This window comes from Ixodes scapularis, unplaced genomic scaffold, assembly GCF_016920785.2.
Source record: "Ixodes scapularis isolate PalLabHiFi unplaced genomic scaffold, ASM1692078v2 PGA_scaffold22__2_contigs__length_789307, whole genome shotgun sequence".
NCBI lineage: Eukaryota > Metazoa > Arthropoda > Arachnida > Ixodida > Ixodidae > Ixodes > Ixodes scapularis.
This window is the reverse complement of record NW_024609849.1, coordinates 535,828-558,361: the sequence shown is the minus strand read 5'-3', so window position 1 is coordinate 558,361 and position 22,534 is coordinate 535,828. Positions and strand designations below refer to the sequence as shown.

The 22,534-nt window shown below is 51.1% G+C and overlaps 4 protein-coding genes across 4 annotated transcripts; 1 reads left to right on the top strand and 3 right to left on the bottom strand.

Moving 5' to 3' along the window:
* Positions 1 to 2,192: 2,192 nt before the first annotated feature.
* Positions 2,193 to 2,750, bottom strand: LOC115327911 (histone H3-like). The gene has a single exon (XM_042291155.1). The coding sequence runs from the start codon at positions 2,748 to 2,750 to the stop codon at positions 2,193 to 2,195; it is 558 nt and encodes a 185-aa protein (XP_042147089.1).
* A 3,246-nt stretch (positions 2,751 to 5,996) lies between these two features.
* Positions 5,997 to 6,926, bottom strand: LOC115327902 (the record flags this gene model as incomplete). Its single annotated transcript, XM_040206433.2, has 1 exon — positions 5,997 to 6,926. A coding segment is annotated over exon 1 (645 nt), but the record flags the coding sequence as incomplete, so codon positions are not given.
* On the bottom strand, positions 6,642 to 7,274 carry LOC120837195. The gene has a single exon (XM_040206432.1). The coding sequence runs from the start codon at positions 7,272 to 7,274 to the stop codon at positions 6,642 to 6,644; it is 633 nt and encodes a 210-aa protein (XP_040062366.1).
* Positions 7,275 to 16,768: 9,494 nt separating this feature from the next.
* Positions 16,769 to 17,092, top strand: LOC115327905 (histone H1-III-like). Its single transcript, XM_042291154.1, has one exon. The coding sequence runs from the start codon at positions 16,769 to 16,771 to the stop codon at positions 17,090 to 17,092; it is 324 nt and encodes a 107-aa protein (XP_042147088.1).
* The last annotated feature ends 5,442 nt before the right edge of the window (positions 17,093 to 22,534 follow it).

Below are 22,534 nucleotides of genomic sequence, written 5' to 3'. Positions count from 1 at the left end.
CAGATGCAAAGGTGTGCACCAACGTAAACAACGGAAGAAAAGTGCGTCGCTCGCCGCTATGAAATCCGTCTGCAAACTCAGTAATGCGCGCCCGCATTCCTTTTCTGCTGCTTGTACTTTTTATAACTTGATGATTACTCTGTCGTGGGGCATGCCGACGAAACGCTGGGCGGGGCACTTAGCAATTGCTACAACCGAGCGCGGCGCAGTTTACCAAGGCTCTTGCCGCGAATCACCATCGACTCAACCACCACCATGGGTGTTACCGGTGTTCTACCTCATCATGTGACGTACGTTCAAGGCAAGTATACAAATGACGAAGCAGATTCCACTGGAACAAAATGGCGCCATTCCGTTCAGTCTTCTGCTGTGCGCCGCCATTCGCTTTCTTAAAACTGCTCCGCCACGCAGTCGGTGCCCCAAGAAATGTCGCAACTAGTAGGAACCTCTTATCTAGGGACTTTGTAACACCGCGACGTCCCCTGCCCAGCGCGCAGTCAAGTAATGCCAAGAGCACGTTGACAGGAATTTCGGGAACAAAAACAAGACACAAAAAACCTCAATAAATTCTATATCTTAGGTCTAATGAACGGACGATGACGAGGCTTGTATTGGTGGGGAACACGTATCTAAGCACCACCGCGAAAAAAAATTCCAATCGGGCACTGTGGCGTGGGAGCCAGTTTTTCGCGTAGTGCAGCTGTTCCTTTATTTTTATTGTTTTCGCCTGGCAGCAGTTGCTACACTGCGAAGTTTGAAATGCTTGGATGATAGCTGCTCCGGTTTCTATTTCTGTGCTCGCACGATTGGTTGATCCAGAGCCTTTTATACTGGGTTCATCACCTACAGAAGTGGAAATATTTCTAATGTATTTTTTTATGTTATTGATACACCGAGTGAGAAGTTGTATGACGGTGGGTGAGAGATGTCAACAAATTGTGCAGTTCAAAAAATTGGATATATGTAAAATTCTTTAACCCAGTCCCTGCTGCTTTGCGCCGTAGTGCATTTTGGCTTGCTCGCTCCAATTTTGGGTCACAATACCCGTGCACAAACTAACAAACGTACGAAAAGAAGAAGAAATTTGTGAAAAGAAAGCAGGAATATCTGATAAGGAAATTCATTTCCCTTCGCAATTTACAAGCATTGCTTTTTCATGCAAAAATAACAACTTTATTACCGTTCGAGAGTTATTTCTGTTCCTCGCTTTCATCTACTTTAGTGAGAGGTCAAGTACCCAGTGCGCTGTCTTTGTTTGTCTTGAGCCTTTCAGCTAGCAGACTGCTAGAAGAAAAGCAGTATTGATACGACAACCAGTAACCTAAAAATAGACGTCAAACGGTCTATCAATCATGGATTGTTTTCTGTATTCCGAATTACTTTCACAAGAGCTCACTGCCATCACTTTTCAAATGTGTACACTCAAAAGCGCTACAGAGCCCCGTCATCTGCAGTTTAAAAGCGCGCAGAAAAGTGAGCGCGAGTTCATCAAGTGACCAGGGCCATAAGGGCGCCCAGAGAGCGACGACGCGCGACCGAGCGCAGAGCCGTCAAAAGCAAGCGAAACACGGCGGCGCGCCGCAAGAGCCGTCACGACAGGGCTGCGACAACATGCCGACGTCGCTAGTGCGACAGTGCGCCCGTTTCAACGCGTAGCGCGAAGGCGCACAACCGTCACGAGCGCACTGCGCCGCTCGTAGCGCCATCTGTACTCTGCCAAAGCAACTTAAAGAGGTGTCCGCGTCGTTGCTGCGCCTGTCTGCCCCGTCTTCCCCACTCCACGCGACAGCGCATCCTAGCGCCATCTGTACTCCGACAAAGCAACTAAAATAGGAACCCACAGCCTCCGTGCCTGCTACCCGGCGCGCGCCCCTCCGCGCACCTCGCCATTGGCGCTCCGCAATAGCCCCTCACCCTCCCCTCTCCAAGGCTCCTCCCCTCTTCTTAGGCCACGCCAGCGGCAGACCAGCGACATCTTTACCCGGAGGACTTGGCACCATGTAAACTAGTTCAAAATGAGAGAATAAATAAAAAGTACTCACAGCTTTTGAACTCCTGCACTTGGAACAAGTCAGCATCGGAGATTGAGACACGGGAGGACGTCGCTTTACACATGTCCGAAAAGCATGTCTGATGTGGCCCTGAAGAGGACCGTTTTTGTGGCTTTGCCTGCCGCTTCCAAAGAAGCGACATTAAGCGCGTTCACCGCGGATGCGACGAGCCAGCTGGATGTCCTTAGGCATGATAGTTACCCGCTTGGCATGGATGGCACAGATGTTGGTGTCTTCAAAGAGACCGACCAAATAGGCCTCGCTGGCCTCCTGCAGGGCCATTACAGCCGAGCTCGGGAAGCGGAGGTCCGTCTTGAAATCTTGCGCGATCTCCCGCACTAGCCTCTGGAAGGGCAGCTTGCGGATGAGCAGCTCAGTGGTGTCTTCAAAGAGACCGACCAAGTAGGCCTCGCTGGCCTCCTGCAGGGCCATTACAGCCGAGCTCGGGAAGCGGAGGTCCGTCTTGAAATCTTGCGCGATCTCCCGCACTAGCCTCTGGAAGGGCAGCTTGCGGATGAGCAGCTCAGTCGACTTCTGGTAACGACGAATCTCACGCAGCGCCACCGTGCCCGGCCTGTAGCGATGCGGCTTCTTGACTCCACCGGTTGCAGGAGCACTCTTCCGGGCGGCCTTCGTAGCCAGCTGCTTGTGCGGCGCTTTTCCTCCCGTGCTGATGGTGGTCTGCTTCGTATGGGCCATTCCGAAACGTTGGGACAATAAAACGAGAGAGCTAGCGAACAGCAACACACCTCGACTCCTGACGACGAACTGCCAGTAGTAGTAGTAGTAAGCGTTGAAAAATAAATTGTGGATAGGAAAAATAGTCAAAGTTGTACGCGCACGAGGCGCATTTGTCACTGACTCTTGAGGATAGGGTGAGGGGAGAATAGTGGGGTGAGTGGGTGGGACGGGTATAGAAATAGAAAAGGGTTTGGGCGTCAGGAAGGCTGTCTCACCGTCTCGCAGCTCGCCAGTTCTTCGTCCGATGAACGCGCTCAACTAATAGTGGGGGAAGGGAAAAGGGGCTCCAGCTCTGGTGGCTGGCACCGCGCGGTGTCCGGAGATCAAGGCGATCTCCGGGGGCGACCGCGCCGTGTGGAGGGAGTCATCAACTTTGCTGCGCCGGCGCTTCGAAGAGACCGTCTCTTCGACGCGCGCCGGAGCTGTTATTCGGTTGTGGGGGGTACCGGAGCGCTCCCGACCCCCGCCGCCTGCGGGCGCCCGTAGCGCTCCCAGCGGGAGGGAGAAGAACCTCTCGGCCAGCCGACCGCAGCCAGCTGGTGGAGGGGCGGACAGCTATCCTCGCCATGGCGCGTCTGGCAACCGAGGGGAAGGAGGTGCCCCCATCGTGTCGGGGAGGCCGACGCCGGTCATCCGCTTACGGCCTCCATCTTGCGCTTTCCTCTGGGTCCGGTTGGGAGAGGAGGTCGCGGTGCAGGCAGCTCGGTCTCTCCCTCCCATCTCCTGCAGCCCGGCTGTGCTTGTTCGTGTCGGGGAGGCCGACCGCCGTCGTCCGCCCTCGGCCTCCATCTTGCGCTCTCCTCTGGGTCCGGTTGGGAGAGGAGGTCGCGGTGCAGGCAGCTCGGTGTCTCTCTCCCATCTCTTGCAGCCTGGCTGTGCTTGTTGGGGGCGAGGGGGCTCTTGCTTATCTCCTCTGCAGCCGGGTGCCTTGTTTCCTGTCTGGCGTGGTCTTTTGTTCCCTCGTCGCCGGCCTGTCAGGTTCGCTCCGCGCTCGGTCGTCCGTGCGGCCGTCCAGTGCAGTTTTCGCCGATGGTCGCTCTCCTACAGCACTTCGGTGAGTCCTGTGTTTACCAGGAAATCTATGAGTGCCCTGAGCGCCTTCTTTTTCTCCTGTGCAGGTCCTGTGGGTCTGAGGATTTCTTCAAGTGCTTCGGTTGGGAGCCCCAGTGAGCGGAATGTCTCCAGCATCGTTTCCCGCTCCTCGGAGTATTCCCGGCATCCCAGGACTGTGTGCTCGGCATCCCCGAGCTCTGCGCAGCTGTCGTAGTTCGGGTCGTCACGCCGTCTAAACCTGTGAAGTTGTTCAGCCGTCCAGGCGCTCCCCGTACGGAGTTTGTGCACGATCGCAGCCGTCTGTCTTCCCAGGGAACGGGGAATTTTGGCCGGTCTGTTCCCGCTGCCAGACGATCGTCCGGGTGCCGTGCCGCGGTGTTCCTTGCGACCAGGAGCTTGGCATCGTCAAACTTTGCGACCCCGATCACCGGAACGCCTTCCCCGTCGTGCGCTCTGCAGGGTTGGGCAGTATCGCGATACAAATGTATCGCGATAGTATTTCAGAAATACATTTCGTATCTGTATTTCTGTATCGCGATACATATTTTTCGCCAGTATCTGTATTCCTGTATCGGAATACATTTGGAATGCTCCTTTGTATTGCAATACAATCAGGCTGAAATGTATTTCGTTACATTTCTTGAGAAAAACTCCCCCCCCCTCCACCGGAGAGACAATCCAACGCATTTGTTTTTACTTCTGGGCCCCAGGGCCAAGGAGGCGCTGGGGAATTGTTACCATACTGACCAAGGTTCCTAACGATTCTCCAAACTATTTTCCTATGCGTCCTCTTCTCATTTCTGAGAAGTATTGCGTAGTCGGGGACTCGAACTAGGTGGCATGCCAGGAGTGGAGTCAGAGCATCTTCTGTCGCAGGTCCTTAGGTAGGAATTTCTTTAGTTATTATTTGCTGACATCCAATGCCCGCTGCTAACCGTCTCTCTTGCCTTAGCGTGCGCAGTACACCCGGCCGGCAAAGCTGATTCACAGTCTGTTGCAGCAAGAGCCTGGCGGTGGTTCACTTGAAATAGTAGGATGACTCACGCAGTGAAGTTCAACACATATTCGAAGGCGCCTGCGGCTGCCCCCGTAATATTGCACGGCTTAAGGGTACGTCATCAGCCGACGTGAAAGTAACCTGCTGCTCTGGTGGTCCAAAACCCAGGAAGGAAGTCAGACGTGGCCTCGCTGTGCCGACCCAGACTTCGTACACCTGCGACTCGTCTCGAGCTCGTTATTTCTCGGAGTACTCGCACTTTTGCCGGCAATATCAGGTCGCAATCCATGAAGTTTCTATTTGGAGTATGCAAGACCAAACTTGAGAACTGCAATCCATGCGTCGGTGGCAGAGGGCCGACAGGAAAGACCTTTACGAGAGGGATGCCACCGTATCGTTTTTTCAACCGTAAGAGAAGATAAGACAGGTGTTCCAGGTTGCTTGGGGTAGTCCACTATTCTCGAAAAATCCAAATGACACTGCCTGCTGGATCTTCAACGAGGTAACCTACAACGAAAGTATGTATTGTCCTTTCATACAGCAGCGTGCTAAAGTTTCATGTTCAAGGCCACACCTACAGGTAAAGAATGCCAGTTCATTCCACCGTGACGTCATGTGATAAATGTTGACAGGGGCGTCCTTAGTGCACAGGGGCGTAGTGATTTAGGATGACATATAATTTATTTAGAGGTCGAAGTCTCTTCGCATCCCTCATCAGACAGACAGGATGTCAGGGAAGGGACCGCGGTCAGTCCTTGATGGAACGTTTTTTTGAGCCCACTGAAGACTCCTCGTCGTCCGAAATCACTACTTTCAAGGCAAAGTGCCAAGCCTACGGTAAAGTAATTTCAGGATCAAAAACTTCAACCTCCAACTTCAAGCTTCATCTCATTAGGCGTCTCAAACAAATTTTAAAAATGTATTGCAGTATCACTATTTCTGTATTTGTATTTCTGCCCTCCCTAAAACGTATTATTGTATTTGTATTTCCAAATACTTTTGCCTCTTTTTAAAATGTATTTCCGATACGTATCGCGATACACTTTTACAAATATATCTCAGTATCAGTATTTTAGCTACTATTTTAATGTATCCCAGTATTTGTATTTCCAAATACATTTTTGAGTATTCCTGCCCAACCTTGGCGCTCTGTCAGCCAGGGTGTCGGCCGCCTCGTTGCCTCCAATCCCGCAGTGCGCCTGCCCCCATTGGAAGTTCAGGCAGTGGCCCTGCTCCGACAGACGTCCCGCCGTCATCGCAACTCTTCTGGCCAGTGGTGGGGCCCTCTCCAGCTCTGCCAGTCGCGTCAGTGCTGCCCTGGAGTCCGAGCAGATAACCCAGCTTACTGGGTCCTCCGCCGTGTCTCCGATGTGGACGAGAGCAGCCACCGCAAGTCCCAGCGCCGCGAGCTCCGCCGTCGTGCTCGACGCATAGAAGCCGAGCTTGCCGCTGAGACTCCGCCTGCCGTCTTCCAGCACCACTGCAGCCGTGGATGATCCGTCAGACGGCCGTACCGAGCCGTCTGTGTAGACTCTTTTGCAGCCCGGGTAGCTGTGCTCCAGATGGTGTTCGGTCAGCTGCCTCGCCACCGCAGCGTTGACCCTTCTTCGGGACGTCATCCCCTCCACTCCGAGGGCAACCCGGAGCGGCTCCGGGCCGTGATGCAGCGCTGGGAGTGGTGGCAGTGGTGGTGGTTTGCCTACGATCTCGTCCAGCCTGTGTAGCATCTGTCCCAGCTCCGACTCCGGTCTCCCTCGGATGCTCTGCAGCAGTGAAGTGGTTGACGTGCAGCCGCTCATTCAGATGAGGTGTCTCAACGCGCGATGCTCCAGCTGGTGCTCGACTGTGGCCGCGTTCGCCTCGACGAGTGTCGGCTGTGATGGTGCTCCCCTTGGGATCCCGAGGCAGATCCGCAGTGCCACCCTTTGGGCTCTTTCGAGCATCTCCAGGTGTCTCGGCATCAGTGAGGCCAGGGGGAGTGCGTAGAGGGGGCGTGACAGTACCAGACCGTGATACAACTGCAACATCATGGTTTGTGATGTGCCCCACGAGTTGCCGCAGAGCCTCCGGAGGATATTAGTATGCTGCCGCATTCCCCTCACCGCCTGGGTCGCCGCCGGTCCAAAGGATAACCGCGAGTCGAGCTGCATCCCCAGGTAAGTCATGATGTTCTTCCTGTTTACTTGCTTGTTGTTTATGAAGATTTTGGGCTGGAAACGTCTTGTTTTTTCCGCGTACTTTATGAAGTTAGTTTTTTCCGCGGATACTTCCTGTCCCAGTTGTTTGAGATGATAGACGACGTTGTTGAGGACTCGCTGGAGCTCCTCAACGGTCTTCTTTCTCTTGTACGGTGTTGAGACCGTCCACAGTGCCACATCGTCCGCGTAGACAGCCATGTGGATCTCGTGTTCCGAGTATTGGTCGCGTTGCATCCCCTGGGGCAGCGAGGAGATTGCCGCGCAGAAAAGGAGGGGACTCAACACACTGCCCTGAGGGACACCTCCTGTTGTTGTTTTGGGTAGACTGCAGTGATTCCCCACCTTCACTCGCGATGTACGTCCGGCGAGAAAGGCCTTGATGTATTTGAGCGGGCGGCCGACAACTCCCAGTCGCCGCAGAGCCCCGATGATTGTAGCGTGAGGGATGGCGTCAAAGGCTTGCCTGATGTCCAGCAGGATGGCTACTGTTGTGTTCGGCTATCCCGGGGTGGGAACGGACAAATACGAGATATCGACCAGCGCGGCTGAGCACACGAGCGAGAACGTTTATTCTTCCTCTTCCTTCATCGCGCCAGGCTGCAGCACGTGCGCCGCTGTTATACGCTTATAGCACATCTCCCCTTAATTTAAAAACCTAGCCTATCGATAGGTTTTAGAGTACGACCACTGCGTGTTATTGGAAGTCCCAAAGATGTTCTGGGAATGAACGCCGGGATCTCGGAAGCGGGTAGTGGTCCTTGTGGTACGGCTTCCTCAGGTGAAGAGGGGGCTGGTACGGGAACCAAGTGTAGTCGGTTTCGCCTTATAACTCCCCGGTCGCTCTCAACCAGGTATGAGCGTGGCGCCTCCGAAGGAGATGTAATATGACCCGCTCGTCTCTGGTCTGAGATCCATACGCGCTGACCAGTTTGCAGTGGTTTCAACGGTCGGGTGCCGTGTCTTCTGTCAAAGTTCATTTTTTGTTTTGCTTTGTTGTTTTCCTCCCACTTCTTTAGAAGTTCGCGATTAGGAATCGCTGGCATTAAACTGCATCCAATCGTAGGGAGTAACTTTCTTATACGTCTCCCCATCAAAAGTTCCGCTGGACTGTAGCCGTTTTCAAGAGGGGTGGCCCGGTAGGCTTGGAGTGCGCGGTAGGCGTCATCTGTCTTTTTCCAGCTACGTTTGATTATTTTGACGGCTGACTTCACAAAGCCGTTACTTTGTAGGTATCTCGGGCTGGAAGTCTTGTTGTGGAAGCCCCAGTCTTGAGAAAATATATGAAATTGGGATGAGTCGAGTTTTTGGAATTGTGGTCCATTGTCACTAAATATTGTTTCTGGTGTGCCGTGTCTGGCGAAGATCGATTTCAGGTGGTCAATTACAGATGCGGTCGACAGACTTGTGAGTGGCGCAACTTCTGGGAATCTTGAGTAATAGTCGGTGACGAGCAAGTACCACTTTCCTGAGAGGTAAAATAGGTCCATGCCGACTTGTTGCCATGGTCTTTCTGGGAAGGGCGTTGGAATTAGCGGTTCTCGTCTGTTACTTGTTTCCTGTATGCACTAAGGGCATCTTCGTTTTCAATATGCGTTGATATCCCAGGCCACCAGACAGATTCGCGTGCGCGTCCTCTGCACTTGGTGATGCCCTGGTGTCCATGGTGTATTTTGTCCAGGATGTCTCGTCTCGTGGACTGAGGCACAAGGATCCTCGACCCTTTCATTAGAAGTCCTTGGTTCATGGAGATGTCATTTCTGTATTGCCAAAACATTTGACATGTTAGGTCTACTTTGTTTTTGTCAGGCCATCCTTCAGCACAGTATCGTAATAAGAGCTGACAAACGTGGTCTTTTGTTTGTTCTTCCTCTATTTGCTATAATCTCTTGCCTGTAGCAGGTAAATTAGAGGTGATGCCGCGAACGTATGCGTCAATCTCATCTTCCAGTTCTCTTTCTGGAACTTCAGCTAGAGGGTGTCTTGACAAGGCATCAGCGGCGACGAGGTTTTTGCCTGGGATATGCCTGGTGTCGTAGCTGTATCTCATCATGCGTAGTTTCATTCGCTGCAATCTCACCGGGATGTCTTCCAGACACTTTGTTGAGAAGATCGGGACCAACGGCTTGTGGTCTGTCTCTATCACGACTCTCAATCCGGTGATGTAGTCACGGAACTTTACGCAGCTCCACACAACAGCTAAACCTTCTTTTTCTATCTGCGCGTAGCGCCTTTCCGTCTCATTGAGGGTTCTTGACGCATAAGCTACTGGACGGTATGTGTTGTCTGTCTGCTTCTGTCGTAGTACTGCTCCGATGCCGTAGGATGAGGCGTCCGCCGAGATAACCGTCAGTTTCTTGGGATCAAATGAAGCGAATACTGGGGTTGAAGTCAGCGCTACTTTGATGGTGTCAAAAGCTTTCTGTTGATGTTCCCAAGCCCATTCGTTCTTAGAGCTCAGAAGCGCCGTGAGGGGATGCGCTTTTTCTGCTAAATGTGGCACAAATTTCCCGAGGTAGTTTGTCATGCCCAGAAAGCTCTTGAGTTGGCTGACGTTCGTTGGTGCTTTCATCGTCTTGATCGCTTCAAGCTTTTCCTCGTCGGAATGGATCCCAGTTTGATCAATGACGTGACCAAGAAACTTAACTCGGGTTGCCTCAAAACGCACTTGGTGTCGTTTAGCGTTATTCCCCCTTGCTGTAGCCTTGAAAGGACTTCTCTTAGTCTCTGGTTGTGTTCCTCCCTGGATCAGCCGTACACAAAGATGTCATCCATGTTGCACACATGGCCCTGGATGCCACTCAAGAGTTGGCTCATTTTCTTCTGGTAGAACTCCGGTGCGGACGTGATACCAAACGGAAGTCGTTTGAACTTAAACCTCCCGAAAGGAGTAATGAAGGTCGTCAGGATTTGCGATTCTGGCGCTAGTTGAAACTGCCAGAAGCCGGAATTCGCGTCAAGCTTCGAGACGAACTTTGCGTTTCCCAGTTGTGCGAGAATGTGATCGGTGACAGGAAGGGGATGAAGTTCTCTCTCAACGTACTTGTTCAACGATGTGACATCGACGCAGATCCTGTAGTTTCCGTTGGGTTTTCTGACTACTACCATGGGGGAGCACCAGTCAGTTGGTTCTTCAACGGGTTCTATGACGTCACGTTGAAGCATGCTTTCGAACTCCGACTTCACCTTGTCCATGAGGGGTATTGGAATCCTTCTTGGTGATGCCAAAGAAAAAGGTACAGCATCTTGGCGCAACCTTATCTTGTAGGGCATTTTCACGCAACCAAGGCCCGTCAACAGCGAAGCGAACTCAGTTTTAGCATTGACTGTTCTGTAGTTGGAAGTGGACACTTCATTGAGTCTCTTGACCACACCCAACTTCTCGCTGTCGCGTCTTGACAAGAGAGGGAGTTCGAGATTCTTCAGGACATAGATGTCAGTGGTCACCTTGTTCGTCCGAAACGCTATATCAGCATGCAGGACTCCAACAACGTGCAGCTTGTCTTGACCAGGTCCCCTTAAGCACTTCGTCGGTCCAGTCAAAGGGGCATGTCCAAAGTGTTGATTGTACACGGCTTCGGAAATTACCGTGACGTCGGCTCCAGTGTCAATCTTGAAAGACAGAGAGACATCGTAGACCTTCACGATAACCGTCCATGGTTCTGTGTCTTTGGCGACCACAGTCCCGAGAAAAGAGATGTCTTCGTCTTCGACGATAAGCTCTTGAACAACTTTCGAGCATAAACAAATTTTCGCGAAATGTCCCGGCTTGCCACAGTTGCGACATATTGCACTCCTGGCTGGACATTCATTTCTTGCGTGCCGATTTCGCCCACATCCAAGGCAGTGGCGGTCGTTGGTTGCATCCCGAATTTCTTGAGTAAGGGCCCTCTTGTGAGAAGGAGGATCTTTTGATGGACGGATAGCCTTTACCCGACTCACGCTGTCGGTAGGTCGAAGTTCGGCCTGCTGTCCCTTGATTGTTTCCGACTGTCTGGCCATAGTAGTTGCTGTTTCCAAAGTCAAGTTGGCGTCTAACAGCATTTTTTCGGACAGTTTGTGATCTCTGACGCCTACAACAATACGATCTCTAATCATCTCGTAGTGCAGAGTGCCAAACTTACAGTATTTAGCCAAAGCGTGAAGATCGGTCAAGAATTGTTCAACAGGTTCGCCGTCTTCTTGTATCCTTGAATGAAATTTTGACCTGTCGTAGATCAAATTTCGTCGAACTAGGAAGTGGTCCTCAAACGCTTTGCGCACCACATCATACTGCGTCATTTGCTCCTCGGTTAAACTCAATGAAAGCAAGACGTCTTCCGCTTTATCTCCCATAGTGTAAATAAGGGCATTCACCTGTTCGACGCTTGTTTTCGCTTGCAACCCACTGACCATCCGAAATCTCTCAAACCTTCGAATCCACCGGGGCCAGTCTCCTGACTTTGAAAAGTCAAACTCTTCCGGTGGTTGGCATGTTAGGAATGGAGACGCCATTTCAGTTGGAACGCTGGGGCTCAACCTGGAGGAATCCCCTGTAGCCCCCGGCTCATCGGTAGCACCGTCGTCCAGAATTTTTCAGTGACGTGGTTTCGTTTGAAATAAATCCACTTGCGCTGCCACCATGTTGTGTTCGGCTATCCCGGGGTGGGAACGGACAAATACGAGATATCGACCAGCCAGGCTGAACACACGAGCGAGAACGTTTATTCTTCCTCTTCCTTCATCGCGCCAGTCTGCAGCACGTGCGCCGCTGTTATACGCTTATAGCACAACTACCGCCGACTCGCCGCACTCCCTCGCCTCCTCCAGTGAACTGATCAGATCCCCGATGGCGTCAGCTGTGCACCTTCCCGGTCTGAAGCTGGAGAAACAATCGGGCAGGGCGTGTGTTTCCTCGAGGTGGTAGAGGAGCCGTTTGTTTACCATTCTGTCCAACGTCTTGCCGAGGCAAGACGTCAGAGAGATCGGCCGGTACGACTTCGGGTCCTCGCCCGGTTTGCCCGGCTTGAGAAGTGGTATGATAGTGGCCTCCTTCCAGTCGTCGGGAATGTCCGCTGTGCGCCATAGTTCATTGTAGATCTTGAGGAGAGAGGCGAGGGAGTCCGCGACTAGGTTCTTGATTGCCTGCGACGTCACTCTGTCTGCTCCCGGCGCCGTGCGGCGCCTGGTCGTTGCATTGATTGCGTGTTTTAGTTCCCTGATGGTGAAGTCCTCGTCTGGGAACCTCATCGGGGGGGGGGGCGTGGTGGTACCTCATTGGTGCCCAGCCTGGTGGCTTGGGACCCAGCACAGGGCGAACAGGGATAGCCAGAAATATGTCGGCGAGGAGTTCCGCCATCTCTTCCTCTGTGAGCTGCAATTTAGCTGCCATGCATAACACCGGGCGTGTCGGGCCGTCCGTCCTTGCCAGGGCCCTCGCCATCTTCCATGCTCTTCCAGAACCTTCGGGTCGCCGAAGGAGGCGCAGAGGAGCTGCCATTGCCTTTTTGCCAGTTTTTTGCCGTGTCGCCTAAACTTCGCGTCCAGGCGCCGGTACTCCACGATGTCTTGTGTTGACTTTGTGCGCCAGGATCTCCTCTGCGCCTGCCTTCTTTGGGCCCGCAGTCTCACCCACTTGAGGTCAGGGTTTGGCCTGCAGCAGGGCACTGAGATGGATTTGGTGGACTCCTCGAAGGCATCCTTTATCAGCTTGGTGGTGAGGGGTTGTCCCGAGGCGGCCGCTACCTTTAGCCGACTCCGGTATTCGTCCCAGTTCGTTACTGAGCACCTCTTTTGGGGGGCGCGGCCCGGTTTTCCGATGATGATTGGTCGGTGGTCGCTGCCTCTGCTGTCCGGAGCCGGAGTTGCCGTAATTCTTAGTCCTCTTGTTGCCAGCGTGAGGTCTATGATGCTTTCACTTGCGCTAGGTCCCACGTATGTTGGGGTCCCTTGTGTTAAATTTACGAGGTCCAGGTCGTCGAGGATCGCCTGTAGGGCCGCTCCCCGCTGCGTCGTCCTCCCGTCCCCCCACGACTCACTGTGAGCGTTGAAATCCCCGCAGATTATGCCCTCGCTGTCCGTGGGGATGCATCTGCGTATCTCCTGCAATTCTCGAGGGTTCCATTGCGAGCCGGCGACTCGCGGGAGGACGTAGGCGGACACCACCGCGATGGGGTGACCCTGTATGGTCACCGACGCCGCTGCGTATTCTGCCAGCTCTCCGCAGAGATCGTCGAGGTTTATACGGTACTGCGGTAGTTCGTTCTTGATGAGCAGGGCCGCGCGTGGGTGTGCTCCCGGTCTTCCAGCTCTGCTTGTGTACAATGCATAACCCGATAGGTAAATTTTGTGGGCGGGGGCCTTGGGCTCTTGGATGGCGATAATTTGGTAGTTTTTACTGATTCCGGGTCCCTCGTTGAGTAGTTTTAATTCTTGGATGTGCGCCTGTATGCCGTTGATATTCCACTGTAGTATGCTTGGCAGGAGCGATTGGGTTGTTTGGTTGATTCTAATTTTTGTAAGCATGATTGGGTTGGGAGTTTGAATGCTGAGTTTGGGTTGATTTAGGTTGACACGAGGCGGTGGATTAATCGGGCTGACTCCTTCACGGCTTGGCCAGTTTCTTCCTCGAGTAGTGGTACCAGCGCGTCAACAATCCTCATTAGTTGTGCGACGAGCTCGTGCATTTTCTCCTGTCGCTCGTCGTGGCCCCTGCCCCCTTGGGTTGGCTTCACCACACGCGGGTGGCTTCCCCTGACACCGTTTCTGTCTCCTTGGTGACGGCGCTCACCTCTCTCTCTCCTCCCTCGCGTCGGGGCTCCTCCTCTCCCGGGGGATTCCCTCGTTTGTTGTTGTACTGGCAGCTGCTGCCTCGTCATCGCCTCTCCGGCCTTGCGCTCGCGTTCCGACCTTGGGGGAGAGGGTGAAGTTGTCTGCGCTGTTGCGCTCGTCACTCCGGTTGTGGGCGTGTCTCCCGGCTGCGTGGGAGAGGGAAGGGGCTTCGCTGGGGTCAATGGCCGGTCCCATCGGGTTCTCCACCGTCTCGGTGGGCGCTGCGGTAGTCCCAGCGGCGGTGGAGTGGGCGGGGCTTCGCAGTTCTCCTTTGGTCGGCGTCCCGTGCGGATCTCCTCCTCCGTGTCGTTGTTTTCGCCGGCGTCCCCGCGTCGTCCGCTTTGAGAGCCGTGCCTGTTCGCTCTGCCGCGGGGGGTCGGTGGTGGTCCCCTGCTCCAAACACTGGCCCCGTGGCTCTAGTCCGCTTGCTTTTCTGGAGGCCGCGCTCCAGTCACCTCCGTTCCGGGCCGCGATTTCCGCTGTCGCCTTGGCGTGCTGGTAGGCCGGACAACTTCGGTCGAAGGCTCCGTGGGGGTTACCGCAGTTTGGACAGGTGGGGTTCTGTGTGCTCGGACACTGACCCTTCCCGTGTCTTGCCTTGCAGATTGTGCAGGCCACTTGGTCTGTGCACGCCGCGCGAAGGTGGCCCAGTCGCCCGCACCCTCCGCAATGAGTCGGCCTCACCCTCGGCTCCAGGACCGGGAGGCGCATGCCCCAAAGTTCCACGTGCCGGGACCGGGGGCCGTCGAAGTGCAGTTGCAGTTTCCTACCCTTGTCGAAGACCCGGGTCTCCGTGATGGGTGCTGCTGCCTGCAGACCCCCCTGGATATGGTTTTTCCTCGACGGAAAGCGAGGACGGACCACCCCTTGGGTTCCCCGTTGTGGGATGTGCAGGTGAGTGCGGACCGTGATGTTTTGGACGACTGTTGTCCGCAGAAGCTTTTCGATGGCTGCGGGGTCTTGTGTGTCTACTGCCGCCACGTTTTTCGTGTGTTTACACGTACAGCCGTCGCCTGTCCTTCGCTGGCGAGCGACAGTGCTCTGGCTATCAGTATTTTGTTTCCCATCTGAAATTGTCCTGATCCTGGGAGGGGGTGGACTAGTACCGTGTTAGTCCCTCCGCGTTGGAGCCTGGCCATCTTAGCTGCCACTTTCCCCTCCAGTGCCTCTTTCTGTTGAGGGGTCGGTTCGGGTTTTTTCTTCTTTTTCTTTTTTCTTCCTTGAGTTGTCCATAGGCCTTCTTGGTCCAGGGAGTCCTCAGGTGCCTCACTCGGCCAGCGCAGACCGGGGGGCTGGCCGCCTCGCGGTGACTCCTCGTCGGGAATCTGGCCGGTGCTTTCCTCCGTTGACGTGAGTGGGTGGTCCCCCCCCACGCACTCGCCGGCTCTGGGCTGCTCCTCGGCCGGATCGTCTCTGCACATCTCCGGGTCTGGGTCCCGTTCTGGGGGTTGTTGTTGTGCCTGCTCTTCTCTCGTTTTCCTCATTAGAAGATAGGCGAGCGTGGTGAGAGCCCTCAGACTGGGGCTGTACTGCTGGTGACCTGCTCATGGAGAGCTTTGATCGATGGGGTTCTCCGGGGCTGCCTGCGGCGTAGGTGCAGTCCGGCTCGGCGACGCCGCCTCGGGTGGCGGCCTGGTGGTGATTTCCCGGCTCCACCTCCCCGCTTCTGCCGAGTGCGGGCCGCAACGGGCGACTCTCCTGGTTGCATCCTGTCGGCTTTCGCCGCGCCTGTCTATACTGTCAGCTACCGCCTCGTAAAGGCGAGGTAGCTGCCAGAGTGCTTGATAGGTTGTGGTCTCACTATTTTAGTTGGAATTAGTAAATACTGGATTTTTCTGGGGCTTTTGTTCCCGTGGTGATTTGGTTTATGGAGCTTAGGATCGTACGTCTGCTCACCTTGGCTCCTCAAACCGAACTCCGACCAACTGCCACAGCGCGAGTGGCGAAAGTTCTTCCCGACGAGGCCTCTTGGCCAATCAGAGAGCTTGTTCATTCTGGATGCTGTTTTGGGCAAGTTTCTTGCGAGGGACAGCGCGCGTGGCTCGCTAGGTCAATATTTCACGATTGAAGTGATCTAAACAGGTGGGGATAATGTGGAACCCACGTTAGAGCACAGGATCGAGAAAAAAAATTACACTCCCAACCTTGTTATTTTAGAAACGGCACAGTTATAAACATTCGTCACCTTCTCTGGTGGGCCGCGCTCACCTCTCGCCCAATCAGCGCGCTTGTTCATTCTTGGATGCTGTTTTGGGCGACTTTCTTGTGAGAGCCTACGCGCGTGGCTCCGTAAAATACTTTTTTTCGATCGAAGTAACTCAGACTTGTGAGAAATAATGTGGAACCTATATTTGAGCACAGAATCGAGCAAAAATTAGACTCCCAACTTTGTTATTTTATGAACGGCATGGTTACAAACATTCGTCACCTTCGAAGGGCTTCTCCCGGAGGTTCGCACTCACCTCTCTCGGCCAATGAGCGCTTGTTCTCCGCCGGACGCGCTCCGATTCGCCCTCTGGGCGCGCTCGGCGCTGTGCCGGGGCCTCGGCACGGGGACACCCGAGTGGATCCCCCCTCTACCACACGACGCGGTCACCCCCGGCGACTACCTTGGTTGCCGAGCACCGCGCCGTGCCAGCCACTAGTGCTAGACCCCCCTAACCCCCTTCCCCCATTTCCCGGCTACCCATCATTCGACCACTAAATTACTTCAACCTCCACTTCGGCCGACATTACCCCCTACCCCTCACAACTCTACTCCTGCCACCCCCCTCTCACCCACCCATCTTTCTCCCCCAACCCCCATACCCCCCGAGAGCCAGTGACCAAGCGCCCAGTGCGTACACACTATTGGCTCTCTCCTTTCCCCTCAACCTCTATTACAACGCTTCACCTCCTCCTGCTTACGATTAGAGTGGGTCATGTCCGAAAAAGTGTCCGCTACTGCTGGGGTCGCGGCCCCCGCTGCCCTCAAAAGCCCCAAAAAGGCTTCCAGGAAAGTGTCCAAGGGAAAGGCAAAGGCCGTGCCAACGCATCCCAAGGTGTCCTCAATGGTGACAGCATCCATCAGTGCGCTTAAGGAACGTGGTGGTTCATCTCTACAAGCCATCAAGAAATACATGTCTGCCAACTACAAGGTGGACGTCGAGAAGCTGTCTCCTTTCATCCGCAAGTATCTCAAGTCTGCCGTGGCTGCGGGAGCATTGGTGCAGACCAAGGGCAAGGGAGCCCTCACCTGCTGCTAGGAAGCCCAAAAAGGAGGCTGGTGCTGCAAAGAAGCGCCCAGCCTCGGCAACTGCCGGTGCGGCCAGGAAGAAGAAGCCCGGGACTGCCAAGAATTCGCCCGCAAAGAGGGCCAAGTCGGCCAAGCCGAAAAAGCCAAAGGCAGAGAAGAAGTCTGCAGCACCCAAGAGCCCCAAGAAACCCAAGGCAGCAAAAAAGACCCCTTCCAAGAAGCCGCCTGCAAAGAAGGCTTCCTCCAAGAAATAGGTCTTCTCCTAGATATCCAGAGCGAAAAACAAAACGGCCCTCATCAGGGCCATAATTCGTTTGCATATCGGGGGATATGCACTTGAGTGGCATGCAGCTCCCGTGTCTCTCACCACCTCTCTGTTACAGCCTCGGTAAGCTGATTCCTGCTTTTTTTCAATGTGCACAAGGCATTCTTGGTGTTATATTATTGTTAACATATTGTTTGTTCACCTGTTAGCAGCATTTTATCTTTGTGTGTAGTACTTGTGAAGTCGTGGAGGCCCGCTTCACGCTCGAGCCGCGATTCGATCGCCTAAGATCAGGCAAAAATAAAAACAACTACTTGCTTCAGAACTGTCTCTTTTTCTGTCCTCTTAGCGCGCACCTTTTTTTAGCGGCACACGAAATGAAGCATATGTATCTACGTTTATTATTACCTTTTTTAAACTTAAATCGACCAGCCGCCCTGAGCGCCCGAAAACTAGTTTTGGCTTCCAAGTAAGCGGTTAGACCACAAGATAAAAAAGAACAATTTTGTTTAAATTCAAAAGCTTTTTACACCTATTGTAGAATTTCATTATCTTTCGGAAAATATATACTTCGATATGCGTAAAAATTTTCTTCGTTGCGTTAGAGAGTGAAACAGGTTAAGCTGTAGAGTCCGGCGCGCGCTCGAGCCGTGATTCAATCGTTTAAGATCAGGCAAAAATGAAAAATAAAAAGAACTACTCACTTCAGAAGAGTTTCTTTTCTGTGCTCTTGGCGCACACTTTTTTTTAGCGGCACACGAAATTAAGAGTCTTTACCTACGTTTATTATTACGTTTTTGAAATTAAATCGACCAGCCGCCCTGAGCGCCCGAAAACTAGTTTGGGCTTCCAAGTAAGCGGTTAGATCAAAATATTAAAAAGAATAAGTCAGTATTAATTCAAATTTTTTTTACACCTATTGGAGAAGTTCATTAGCTTTCGGAAAATATATACTTCAATATGCGTAAAAATATTTTTTGTTGCGTTACAGAGTGAAACATGTGAAGCCGTGGAGGCCGGATTTGCGCTCGTGATGCGATTCGATCGTCTAAGATCAGGCAAAAATAATAAGAACTACTCGCTTCACAAGAATCTCTTTTTCTGTGCTCTTAGCGCACACTTTTCTTTAGCGGCACACGAAATTAAGAGTCTTTATTTACGTTTATTATTACCTTTTTTAAACTTGAATCGACCAGCCACCCTGAGCGCCCGAAAACTAGTTTGGGCTTCCAAGTAAGTGGTTAGATCGAAATATGAAGAAGGATAACTCTGTATAAATTTAAATTTTTTTACACCTATTGTAGAAGTTTATTAGCTTTCGAAAAATATATACTTCTATATGCGTAGAAATATTTTTTGTTGCGTTAGATAGTGAAACATGTGAAGCCGTGGAGGCCGGCTTTGCGCTCGAGCTGCGATTTGATCGTCTAAGATCAGGCGAAAGTAAAAACTAAAAAGAACTACTCGCTTCAGAAGATTCTCTTTTTTTGTGCTCTTAGCGCACACCTTTCTTTAGCGGCACACGAAATTAAAAGTCTTTATCTGCGTTTATTATTAAATTTTTTAAACTTAAATCGACCAGCCGCCCTGAGCGCCCGAAAACTAGTTTTGGCTTCCAACAGTCTAAAAAAAAGTGTCGATTTAACTCTTTTTGGAGTGTAAGTGGCTTGTCACAGAATCCACTCTTTTAAAGAGTAACTATAACTCATCAGAGGCAAGTGTATGTTTAACTCTTCCATACAAGTGTTCACTTAACCCTTCTATAGAGAGTAACTCTAATACTTTTGAGAGAGTCAGGATTACTCTTTTGATGTGTAAGTGCAAGAGTTAACTTGACTCCTTTGTGTAGAGTAATTATAACTCCATGAGAAGTGTTGCCTAAACTCTTTGATGAGAGTACATTTCACTCCTTTGTGTGGAGTGATAATAACTCTATCAGAAGTGTTGCCGAAACTCCATGTCGACGAGTGAAGGATGCTCTCCAGGGAGAGTTACTTTCACTCCTTCGTGTAGAGCAACTACAACTCTGTTAGAGTGTTGCCTGTACTCTGTATTCAAGAGTTACAAGTACTCGCCTGGAAGAGTTACCCTCACTCCATCGTCTAGAGTAACTACAACTCCATTAGAAGTGTTGCCCGAGCTCTGTATGTAAGAGTTAAAGATATTCTCCCGGAAGAGTTGAATTCACTTGTTTGTGGAGAGTAACTAAAACTTCATTAGAAGTGTTGCCTGAACTCTGTATTTAAGAGTTAAGCACGCTCTCCAGGAAGAGCTGTTATAACCTTTTTGTGGGGTAAATACAACTCCGTTAGAAGTGTTGCCTAGAGTCTTTAATAGCGAGTTAACTACGCTCTCTAGCAAGAGTTAATGTCACATAACAGCACACTTGAGCATTTTGTGTGACCCCACCTTAGAGAGTACTTAACGCTTTAATACAGAGTTCAGGCAACACTTAGAATGGGGCTGTAATTACTCTACAGAAAGATTTGTGTGTAGTAAGTACAGCCCCATTTGATGTGTTGCCTAAACTCTGAATAAAAGAATTAGCACCCTCTTCGGGAAGGGGTCACACAAACTCGGCTCAATTATGCTGTTAAATATTGTTTTTAGTGCGCTGTTGAGTGTAAGTTAACCCAGTGAAAAGTAACGGAAACACCTGAAAACAGAATTAGAAGAACGGAAGTGTAAAATTGGCTTTGTTGGAAAAAATCTTGCTGAAAAAAAAACTCTTCTGGCGAGTAACATTTCTAGCCGGTTGAAGTGCGACCACTGTACTTTTCGTTGTGCAATCATTCTATGGAATGTAAATACCTCCCTTGGTGTCACTGTAATTGGGAATACTTTTGTCCTTATTGCATTCGTTGTTCCATGCAACTAGGGACAACTCAAGTATTTTGCAATGAACAGTAGCCCTACAATCTAAAAGCGGCAATGTACATGTTCACAAGGAGATGGTTGCATAGGAAATGTGGAACTGTAGCTCAAAAATGGCATGAAACATATAGCATATGAGCCTGCACAGAGGCAGGCAATAGGTTCTCACGAAAAGTCAGCATAGAAAGAAACTGTAGAATAGAGTTTATTAAACCAAGATTTTAAGTTCAGAACATGGCAAAAAAGGCAAAACTGGCACACAAATTTCCTCCGGCTAACAAGTTTTTAACTTTGTGATCAAGTCTAAAGCCAGGACGGACTTTATTTTGTACTTCAAACCAATGAAGTGCCCAATCACTGCGAGCGACTGGCTTGCTTTTTGACGGTAAAAAATGTCGTGGACTCCGTACACTGCAAGAACGAGCGCTGCACCAGCCACAATATCCATCACCTCGAAGGAGTGATCCTCCAAGACCACAGTTATGGCAATTGAGTCCTCTTCGTCGATTCGCATCACCGGATAGGTTGATCGGTCGTGTCCCTCCTCCTGTGAAGAATGAATGCTTAAATGTAGAGTGGGCAATATTAAAAGAGAGGAAACAGCTCGCTAAGTGCCCTTAGCTAATAGCAGTGCACTCATTTGCGAGACAACGGATCATTTGCTAAAATTCCAGAAGACATTCATAGGATCCGCTCCAATAGTTGGCTGGGACTCGCTTTCCTGCCGATTGAACAAGAGTCCCAACCGAACACTAAGGCAGCACTCATTGCTAGCTCGCCCAGACGCAATCCTCCAAAACCGTTCGTATCCCTTCTGATATGAACACCTAAGATAAAGATAAACCACATCCCTCTCTCTCTATTTTTCCCCTTTGTACGGAATGGCAGCCATAAGAGGTTGCATTTATTTATGGCATCCCCAAGTTTGTACCCTATCGGAAGAAGGGGCAAGGGGAGGGGGCAGTCCCCCCCCCCTCCTTCTCCCTGACTTTTGGAACAATTATAGCAGGCAATAAGGGAGAGAGAGACAGAGTTTAGCTTCCCTGCACATCATCCCTCCACCTTCCAAACTGTAGCAAATCAGCTGGCCTCAGCCCATAGCGGTGAAAGACATAGCTTTATATAGACGAGAATCTGAGGGGTGGGATGAATGCAATTTCTTAACATCTGCATTTGTCCAAGTGGCATGCGATATGTTAGGAGCCATTTTATAGATAAATTAGTGTGAACACCCTATTGGGTTTCAGTCCTGACTGCCGTATGCTATAGTTTATTTTACAACTTTAGAAAGGAAGCTAGCGAATGCAAGTAACATCTAAGTTTGGGGAGGCCATTCATTAAATATTGTAACTACAGTTCTACAATGGGCTCATTCGCAAAAAGTACCATTCAACCTTAATAAAAAAACAATCATACCTACTAAAATGCACGAATTCTAGACAAAACAAAACAAGACGAAAAAGAAATTTAAAAGTAGCCCAAACCAAGAACATGCGAACTAAGATTGACGAGTATTAAAATAACTAATAAATATGTCACATGTCAAAACAGAACATGCATCGCGGCGACCTTAAGCTCTGCCATAACCGACACTACTAGAGAGTCAGCGAGCTGCTCATGTGTGCCACTTCATCGTGCTGCTGCACTATAGATGTGGGCTCTATGTTTTTATTTTATGCGGATGAACTGGTTGCACCACTCTGAATGCAGGGGCAGGCACATGCATTGCAAGGTCGAATTTAGAGCTCTTTTTTTTCTTCAAATAGTAGCAAGGTTAATCTATAAATTGCTTAGCCCTACTCTTGCAACATCACAGTGTCCCTCAAACCTTCATCTAGCCTTAAGACGTGTTTATTGGAATCTCGACATTTAAGTTCACACCTACATTTCTACGTTGATTTGAAAGAAAAAAAAAGAAACAGTTTTAAAAATTGCGGTGTTTGCGGCGCAGAAATTGTAGTTATTTATGTACCCATATTACCTCCATGTTACTTACGAGTTATAAATAAAACCGCTGGCCTCCCCTTCAGCTCACCAGTGTCAAATGTACTACTGAATTATCAGTCCAATAACTACTCTCTTATACAAACAAAATAGGACAGTTGAACGGAACATGATGCTTAAATTAGTAAATCACTCACATAAAAAAAAGCCTGTCGAGTAAAGACGATTACTGGAAAACACACTCGCATAGCGCGGCGACATAGCTGACAGTCCACAACCACCGACAAGCTGAATCTTGGCAAAGAAGGACTATTCAGCTCCCCGTGGAATTCGGTATGGACATACTGGGAGGACTTTACTACAGCACAC

Coding starts and splice junctions, on each gene's coding strand:
- LOC115327911 (XM_042291155.1), bottom strand. CDS start 2,750: ATGGCCCATACGAAGCAGACCACCATCAGCACGGGAGGAAAAGCGCCG.
- LOC120837195 (XM_040206432.1), bottom strand. CDS start 7,274: ATGCAACGCGACCAATACTCGGAACACGAGATCCACATGGCTGTCTAC.
- LOC115327905 (XM_042291154.1), top strand. CDS start 16,769: ATGTCCGAAAAAGTGTCCGCTACTGCTGGGGTCGCGGCCCCCGCTGCC.